Source organism: Amyelois transitella, chromosome 29, assembly GCF_032362555.1.
Source record: "Amyelois transitella isolate CPQ chromosome 29, ilAmyTran1.1, whole genome shotgun sequence".
Taxonomy (NCBI): domain Eukaryota; kingdom Metazoa; phylum Arthropoda; class Insecta; order Lepidoptera; family Pyralidae; genus Amyelois; species Amyelois transitella.
The window spans coordinates 4417221-4427756 of NC_083532.1; the positions used below are offsets into that span (position 1 = coordinate 4417221).

Sequence of the window (10536 nt, forward strand, 5' to 3'; positions counted from 1 at the left end):
GAGCAAATAAATAATAGAAAATGTGAAAAAAACGGGGAAAATTATTCATCCTCGAGGGCTTCAATGATGCCCAAAATAACTATTCCTAGCGGCCGAAGTTGCGGGCACTGCTAGTATAAAATAATCACGCCTCTTTACCTAAGTTGTAGGCAGTGACTTGATCTTTCCATTACTTGCTTCACGACCCTCAAAATTGTTCAAGATTTGTATCCATAACTCTCTTCATACAACATACATACGTTTATATCTTTCACTTCCTTAGCTTCCGTGGTCTGATGACGGAGAATAAACATACTTATCTAATGTGTACCAGCTACTTCTCTTTCTGTGCATACTGTAAAAGTTCATACATACATATGGTCACGTCTATATTCCTTGTGGGGTAGACAGAGCCAACAGTCTTGAAAAGACTGATAGGCCACGCTCAGCTATTTGGCTTAATGATAGAATTGAGATTCAAATAGTGACAGGTTGCTAGCCCATCGCCTAAAAAGAATCCCAAGTTTGTAAGCCTATCCCTTAGTCGCTTTTTAGGACATCCATGGGAAAGAAATGGAGTGGTCCTATTCTTTTTTGTACTGGTGCCAGGAACCACACGACACCGTGAAAGTTCATTAGGGGAAAAGCTAATAAACTTGGGATTCCTCTTAAAAGCGATATTTGAATCTCAAATCTGTCATTAAGTCTTCGAGACTGTTGGCTCGATCTACCCATAAATATATAATTTTGTATTAATAAGTAAATATTGAGTAAGTAGGTAATATTCTTTTAAGCCATAGGCTAGCAACCTGTCACTATTTGAACTCTTAATTGCATCACTAAACCATATAACTGAACAGTGCGCTAGTCTTGTCAAGACTAAACCTCTGTCTACCCCGTAAAAGATAAAGACATGATAATATCTATGTACAAAATCTATGGCAACCAATATGCAATGACGTGGTTTTAATTAGAAATTAATTCGCAGAAACATAATCTAACAATAAATATAATCTAGTTTCAGTATCGCTCTTATCGATTATTTTTCTAATCCTAATTAATCCAACAGAAAATAATTATGAATTTAGATATTTGTGACGTCACACGGGTTTTAGATTAGCTTTTGTGAATGAAACGGGGGAAAACATGTGGCAATCTAATGCCATAGCTGGATCCAAAACTATTTAATTCATATACGTAGATGAATTGAAACATCTTGATCAAATTAAGGACGTCTTGGTAAAGGGTCAGGTCAAAAGTACCCGAAACCGCCGAGCTTGCATGAAGAGAGTTATGAATGTGGATAAAGCGAAGGAAGTATGCAGAGATCGTGGCAAGTGGAAAGAGGTAGAGAGTCTCTGCCTACCCCTCCGGGAAATAGGCGTGATTTTATGTATGTATTTATGTACATACCGTGCTAAAAAGAATCTAATTTCAAAATAAAATCTGCAAGATACTTATCTCTTAACTAGCTGTACCCGCGACTTTGTCCGCGTGGAATAATTATTTTGGGCATCATTGAAGCCCTGAAGAATGAATAATTTTTTTTATGACATTTTCCATTATTTCTTCGCTCCTTATAGTTGCAGCGTGATGTTATATAGCCTAAAGCCTTCCTCGATAAATGGTATATTCAACACAAAAAGATTTTTTCAATTCGAGTAGTAGATTTAACGCGATCAAACAAACAAACTCTTCAGCTTTATAATATTAGTATAGATGATGTAAACATACATTGAGATAGTATCTACCTACTTATAATTAAACATACCACCGCTTCCAAAGCCTTTTGCTGCTTGTTGCTATAGTAAATGCGACAGTTTATCTTTTACTTTCGCGCTAAAGCGCGGGCGGTAAAAGGTAGGATACTCGTAATATTATATTTAGGTATGTGTTGTGTAATAGCATAATTGTGTTTGTCTGTTTTACACGACAAAACCACTGAACCGATTACCATTACATATTGCATATGTAGATACCTACGTATAGTGTACCGTATAGGTGCCGTGTGGTTCCCGGCACCAATATAAAAAATAGCACCACCCCATCTCATTTCCCGTGGACTTCGTAAGAAGCGACTAAAGGATAGGCTTATAAACTTGGGATTCTTATTTTAGGCGATGGGCTTGCAACCTGTCACTATTTTGAATCTCAATTACATCAAAAGCCAAACAGCTGAACGTGGCCTGTCAGTCTCTTCGGGACTGTTGGCTCTGTCTACCCTAGGCATATAGACGTGACTGTATGTATGTATTGTATAGTGTGGGATAGGACGGAGAAGGGCATAGGGTACTTTCCACGTGGTCGAAAGATACAAAGGTAGGTTCTTATAGATACTTAAATAAAATTAAAACAACTTTATCAATTAAATACTTTTAATAGATTAAACAATCGGTTACGCATTCTATTTCAACGTCTACACTTAATTCTATTCTATCTAAGAATAAAATTTCAATTCGTTTACCTAAACACCAAAACTATATTCTAATTTGCTTGGAAGTTACATATAGTAATATACATACAGTAGTCCATTTCTTTAGATAATGAAACAAAAGTTAACATTATACGACATTTTGTTGAAAAATACTTTTTAAAATTAATTTAGAGCCGTAAGAAAAAAAAAGAGAATGATTGAAATAATAGATTTTATAATCAACTAGAGGCCGCCCGCGACTCCGTCCGCATGGAAACCCTATCAATCCCGCGGCTACTCCGGGATAAAAAGTAGCCTAGTATATGTTATTCTGGGTCTTCAGCTACCTACATACCAAATTTCATTGTAATCAGTTCAGTAGGTTTTGCGTGAGAGAGTAACAAACATCCATACTGACATACTCACAAACTTTCGCATTTATAATATTAGTAGGATTTAGTTATTAGGTTTTGTAAAAGCCATGATGCCACAAGGTTCTGGCTAAAAATCTATGTTAAAAGTGTTCAGCGTGTCACTGAACCAGTAGTAGTTATGGCATTCACATATTAGGTTAAGTACTCTTATGTTAGTGCCGTGTGATTCTCGGCACCAATAAAAAAAAGAATAGAACAACTCCATCTCTTACCCATGGATGTCGTAAAAGGCGACTAAGGGGTAGGCTTATAAACTTGGGATTCTTCTTTTAGGCGATGGGATAGCAAAGTGTCACATTTGAATCTCAATTCTATCATTAAACCAAATAGCTGAACGTGGGCTATCAGTCTTTTCAAGACTGTTGGCTCTGCCTACCCCGCAAGGGATACAGACGTTATTAAATGTATGAACTCTTTTGTGTATTCCTATTGTAAGGATTGTCATAATAAATTATTTTCTTTCTATCTATTAACCATACTATATTTGAAATTATTTTTTTTACAAAAAGACTTATCACGTTCGTTCACTTACCTTTTTTCCGTACCAAAAGAAATGGACTTAACATAATACTTCCGTAGCTTAATGTAAAGGCATTACACAGAGACATTTATGAACACATTTTTTTAACCACAGATAATATTTTTTTTTTATTTTCTGAACTAAAAGTTATAAAGACACGAAGATTACAAAAATAATTAAAATTTCGTTTGTAATTTCAAGAAATTACATAAATAATCAAATTTTCTTTTAAAATATGGAAAGTTTTTTTTTATGAAAAATATCTACATATCGTTTAGTAATAAGTTTGTGAATTTTGTTATCATATGACAAATCAAAGTAGAATGAAGCAAAATAAGTATACAGGGATCGTGGCAAGTGCAATGATGTAGTCTTTGCTAACTCTCCGATAAAAGGCTTAATTATATATGTAGATGTAAATATATTTAAAAAAATACGTTAACGATGATACATTCAATACCTAGTGCATTAATTTACTTAGAACCTTTTTTTTTTATCTTAGTATATCTTTTTTTTTAAAGTTACATAGTAAATAAAGAAATTGCACACATATTGAAAGATCATTACTTCATGACTCACAGATTGTCTATAACTGATTATAGTGCGATAAGGTCTTTGTTATTTTTCTTTTTGCGTATCAGGCACGGACATATTGCGAAATCGTTAATTAACAATAATGTAGGCCATTTGATTTAAAATCTTTGTTCCAAATGTGAAGCAGTTTTTTTTTTTTGTTTTAAGCTAGTCTTTCGTCTAAAACGTTTCTCTTCCGTGGTAATTTCCACAAAAATTATAATTATTTTTATAATCATTGTTGATAAAAATGTCTTTATAATATTAGTATAGATTAATGACGTTTTTCCAATTTAACTATTTGTTATTTCGATAAACTGAGGAAAAAATATGTTACTACCAATTTAAACGGATAAATCGGAACAAATTATATAAATCACATCCAATTATTTACAATTTTGAACACATTTTTTGACACACAATTTTTTTATTACAATTTAAATTATAAATGTAGTACAATAATCACGTGTAATGCCTTTAATTTGTAGTCCTTAATTGATTTTACTATTGCAAAATTATTTTCTAATTTTATTTCATTAATATTCAATTTATCACAACTTCAAAAGAATTTACTGAGGGAAGGAACACAAGCTCATGTTTTAATTTTTACATGAATATGTTATAAAAATGTCGGTGATTTAAAAAAAACAGGCGTAGGTATGACAAAAATATCTTTATACACGACACGTTAAGTTCAAATTGGTGGAAGGTTTTATTAAAAGATTGATTTTAACTTTTTGATTTAAAAAAATCAAATAAAATCGACCAACAAATGTTCTAAAAAATTAAAGATGTCTTTTTTCTTATCTACTTATTAGCTACAATTTAGGCAAAGATTGTTTTTTAGTAAGATTTTAAAGTTAGATTTATACAATACTTACAATGCGTCATATGTTTGTTATCATATAATATTTAAGGAGTATTTTATAAGTCAAACATAAGTACCTATTTAAAATTAACTGTTGCTTTTTAACTGTGTTTTTTTGTACGACCGAGACGATACGATCGGATCGACTATTTTTTGGAGACGGCTAAAAACCCAATAATTTTTTTACCGTACCTACTGCCTTTTGACATTTTTTATGTTATGTATTTATTTTCAATTATCGGTTTTCATAATTAAAAACAAAAATCAAAATCATCTGCGCCATTATTCACATGTTTTTGATCATCGAGCATGTTTCCGAACAAATAAAAACAAATCAATAGTTTTGTTTCTTAAAGAAAAAATATATAAGTACTGGTTTTTTTAATAACCAGGTTATTGAAAAAATAATTTTGCCTTTTTTTCAATTAATTACATTATTTAATGTTTTAATGTATTACACCAATTCTCAATTTGCATTTAGGACGCTGTCATTAACCAAAAATATTATTAATAAGTTTATAGGTAACATAATAAAAGTCGTGAAACGCATAGGTAACAATTATCTGAGACTTTTGAAATCTGTTTGACAATCCAAAATAATGCGCACGGCGGCTTAGTTTTTTTTTTTTTTGATTAGTTATTAAGGACTACGTAAAAAAAATCTTAATTCTAAAATAGGCGGGCGACCAATGAAGAGACCATTAATTTTTTTTTCTAGACCGTGATATTGATACATTAAAATAGATGTTTATTGCTAAATATATGACTATGAAATACTATAAGTAGTTGATACTTATGAGATGCACATAATATTTCCTCTTGTCAAAATAAATAGGTACTTTTGTATTTGTGTATATTATCAGACAATTTTAGTGGCTAGATTTTTTTCATATTTATTTCTTTTGAAATCAGAAATAATCATAGTTCCCTTCTGTTTCCAAAATTAAAAATTACACAAAATTTGGTAACAAATGAACCAAAAATAGGTTTGTTATTACAAAAAAATAAAAAAATGTGTCAATAACACAGTCTAAGTGTAAGTTTTTAAAATTACCATACCATTTCCACGATAACATTAAATAAATAATCTAAGATTAAATAGCGATGACAATATATGAAAATAAATTTAAAATAAACTTATTTAATAAAATAGTTTTAAAATTATGTTTTACGTATACAACACATTTTTGTGAAATTATGAGGATTATTTTTAGGCAAAGTGATGTTACAAATTCTGTTATATTATTGAAAATATCGAAATAAATAATCATGGATAAATATTCAACATTCACTGGTAAGCAGCTTACTGAAATATATTATCTTAATTAAATATTAAAAATAACGTATTAATGGACGAAAAATAATTAAATATATTGTTGATATATTTCCAGGTGTGGCTAAAAAATTAAGATTTAGGGTAATTCTAGGACAGATGGCCATAGAGGATAGATGGCCAATCGAAATAAATCGAAAACTAGCTCAGGGATGGCAGCACTTTACATTTAGTTCAACGACCGCTCCCGTACCGGTGACACTGTATACGTTTTTTGGGTGAAAAAAATACAAAAAACTGTGTATTTCTTAGTTTTTTTTTACTTCAGATGTGAAACTTTTTTGTGGATGTTTGTGATCAGTCAAATAAGGTATGTAGATAACAATAATAACCTATATTTTTAATGATTTTGTCGAAAACGTGTTCTTAACTAACAACTAACCTCAAAATGAAGTAGTGTGTTCATTGCAAATTTTAAAGTCGACGAGTGATGTTTGTTTCTATTACATTTTAGGATAGATGGCCAATTTTTTTGAAGGTGAGATGGCCATATGGCCATCTTACCTTATGAGAAAATCTTGAAGTTTGAAACGTATAGCAAACATTTATATGAAGATTTATTTATTTTCCCCACTAACCAAAAATTAGGTTAATGTTAACAGTTATTAAGTTATTTCTTAAAGTTAGTTGGATTTTATATTTAAAATGGATTTGGTGTGTATAAAGTCAACAGAAGCAGTTTTAATTAATGTAGTAAGTTTTTGTTAATCCAGATGCCGAATCGATACGTTCGCAAAACTGGCCGTGGCAGTTGGAGTCAACTAGATTTGACGCAAGCAATCGAAGCAGTAAGTGCTAGAAATGTATCCGTTCGACAAGCTGCTTTGGAGTATGGTGTGCCGCGAAAAACTTTAGAGAGACGTCTAAAATCTCAAAATTATATTAAAGGTCCTATGGGTCCATCATCTAGTTTTGGTAGCGAACATGAAAAGAGACTAGTAAAACACATATTGAATATGCAGAAACATTGTTTCCCATTAACACCTAAAGATTTAAGAAGCATTGCGTTTCATTTTGCTGAACAATTGGGTTTAAAGCATTCTTTTAACAAAAATAAACAAGAAGCCGGATATGTTTGGCTGCAGTCTTTTTTAAGTAGAAACCCTGAAATAACATTAAGAAAGGCAGAAGGTGTATCTATTGCGCGAACTCAAAGTTTGAACCGCACGGAAGTAAATGCATATTTTAATACATTAAGTGATTTACTTGAACAGTATGACTTATTTGATAAACCATCAAAAATATTTAATATGGATGAATCTGGTCTGCAGTTAAATCCGCGACCTGGTATTGTATTGGCTCAAAAAGGGTCAAAAGCTGTATGCTCCCAAACCTCAACAGAAAAAGGAGAAACTATTACAGTAATCGCTTGTTGTAATGCTGAAGGGGTATTCCTTCCACCAGCATGTATTATGAAAGGGAAAAATAAAAAACAAGAGTGGCAGGATGGAATGCCCCCTGGGTCAGTACTTTACATGTCTCAAAAGTCCGCTTATATTAATACTAATATATTTTTTGAATGGCTGAAAACACATTTCTTACCGCGGAAACCTCCTGGAAAGGTATTACTAATTTTAGATGGCCACACTTCTCACTGTAATTCGGTAGAAATGTTAGAATTTGCTACTGATAATGACATTTGCTTATTCACGTTTCCCAGCCACACAACTCACTATCTTCAAACCCTTGATAGGTCTGTGTTTAAGTCATTAAAAGCTTTTTACTATGAAGCATGTCGAATTTGGCTTAAACGAAATCCATGGAGACGTCTCACTCGCCTTCAGTTCGGAGAATTGCTGTCGACAGCTTGGAGCAAAGCAGCAACTTATGATAACGCTGTAAATGGTTTCAAAGCTACCGGTGTTTATCCATTTGATAGGAATGCTATTCCTGACTATGCATTTATTGGGTCTACTCAAGATAATTATATCCATGTGGACACAAATCAACTTGAAACTCCTAGAATCCATGATACAAGAATAAGACCTTCTCTGCCTGATATAGAAATAAACCAGCCGCGGCCTTTTGGGATTCAAACTTCTCGAAGAAGCAGCACCCCTTCCCTGCCTGACATAGAACCAAGCCTGCCAGGACCTTCTGGAATTCAAACTTCTCGAAGAAGCAGCACCCCTTCCCTGCTTGACATAGAACCAAGCCTACCAGGACCTTCTGGAATTCAAACTTCTCGAAAAAGCAGCACCCCTTCCCTGCCTGACATAGAACCAAGCCTGCCAGGACTTTCTGGAATTCAAACTACAAAACATACCTCCCAAGAACAAGAAAAAAGCACCTCTTCTACTACCACAGGAAAAAACAGTCCTTCTTTGTCGATCATGCATCACTTTTTGAAGACCAGGCAAACACAATATTAGATAACGGAGATAAAAGTACAAGCAATGTAATTGAACTTTTGGAACATACAACGCTAATAAAAGACACAGATAAGTCAGCACCATTAGTTGAAATTAACGAGAGTCCTTCAAAAATTTTAAATGAGTTATCACCATTACCACTTAAGGTCTACACAGCAAAAAAACATTCAAAGCAAATTGCTACAATACTAACTTCAGAAAAACACATCAAGTACAGAAAAGAGTGTGAAGAAAAGAAAAATAAAAGGCAAGACAAGCAAAGTAAAGCACAAGCAAAAAACATAAAAGGAAAAAAAACTACTGTTAATATTAAAAATGAGAATAAAAAAAATAATTTACGTAAGAAAAAGATTAAAGATCAAAAGGATTCAACAATGACAGATGAGGAAGATCAGCCAGTCAAGAAGAAAATCAAGAAAGAAAAAAAAGAATTAAAGAAAAAAAATAGAGCTACGGCAAACCTAAAAAAGATGAAAAACCTTGAGGAATCTAGTGACATGGAAAATGAAATTCAGCCAATATATCTGGAGAGTGGTGATTCTTCCCCAATAGAATCTTGTATTGATGACTGTGTAGGGTGTGGTGACAATTATTATCAAACGGAATTAATTGAAGATTGGATCCAATGCATGATCTGCAAGAGGTGGGTTCACGAAAACTGTACGGAGTTCGATGACAAATGTCACCCGTGTGGCAAAATAGAAAAGGAGAAGGCAAAATCTAAAAGACGTGCCTAATTATCATATTGATTGTTTAAGGAGAGATGGCCACTTCTGATTTATAAAAAATATATGTTTAATTAAAGGCAAATAAGAAATTATTTTCATTCTGATTATTTGTTAAGCTAATTAATACGTATTAGTACTTTTTTAAAAACCAACAAGACTTATATCTTGTATTAAGAAATTGTCCAAATACGCTCCGAAAATAAACATGGCCATCTGTCCTCGGCCTAATTATCATATGGCCATCTTAGGTAAAATACCATGGCCATCTTACATTGATTAGTTTAGGGCAGATGGCCAACCTAGAGTTTAAAAAAAATAAGTCTATTTGAAGACTGATTAGAGATTAGTTTAAGATCGATTGTTTGTTCAGCTGATTAATAAATATACTTGTTAAAAATCTAACAAGATTTTTTTATTTCATGAACAAATCTCCAAAATAACGTCCGAAAAAAAACATGGCCATCTATCCTCGAATTACCCTAATATAATGTGTTGAAATAACAAATGCAAAATGTAACAAATCCAAAAAAAAAAAAGAAATAAAGTAAATTTATATTTACTTTTTTTTATCACTCTCAAAACACAAAACTACATAAATCGAGATAAAAAATATCTTCGTCAAAATTTCCAAGACAAAGCTATAATAAAGACGACACAAACTATAAACTATTTTAAAAAGTTAGCACCTGCCATCATCGATATAGCTTACACATTAAATAAAATATCAAAAAATCTTAAAAAAAAAAACAAACATTTCACGACATACAATCTTATATCTATGTGAAATATCATAATTCTCCATTTCATAATCAATATATGTGTATGAAAACATACCTTGAACAAATCGAGAAGTCCTGGCGAGAGGTCAGGTCAAGAGTAAGAAAGGGAAAATGATGCAGTGCAGTTTGTTACCGCTTCTTTTGCACTGACGTTTTGTAAGCGGCAGTATTTAGCAAGTACATAATTTATTTATCTGACGTCAACCAATGTTGTGAAACATAAAGATATGACAATTATTAAGTGATATAAAGTATCCCATAAAAATGCCATCGCCTTTGGACTACTACAGCGGTCACCAAGATTAGTAGCTTGCTATATATTAGTAGTAGCGGCTACTTGCTACGTAGTTGAATATAATCTTAATACGAAATAAATTTTCATTAATGGAAAATTTTATCTAGCAGGCAATATAACCTCATCTTAAAATAATCAGAACTTAACTTGCTCTTGACCAAAAAAACTGGAAATATTTCAATGACATTTCGACATGATCACTAAATAGTATAAATTAAAAAAAAAATAATATTAAGAAATAC

General features: G+C 32.1%; 1 protein-coding gene across 1 annotated transcript; it reads left to right on the top strand.

Annotated features, from left to right (window-relative positions):
• Positions 1 to 6233: 6233 nt before the first annotated feature.
• LOC132903742 (jerky protein homolog-like) lies at positions 6234 to 8492 on the top strand. Its single transcript, XM_060952610.1, has 2 exons — positions 6234 to 6430; positions 6834 to 8492. The coding sequence occupies exon 2, from the start codon at positions 6834 to 6836 to the stop codon at positions 8490 to 8492; it is 1659 nt and encodes a 552-aa protein (XP_060808593.1). The 5' UTR covers positions 6234 to 6430.
• The last annotated feature ends 2044 nt before the right edge of the window (positions 8493 to 10536 follow it).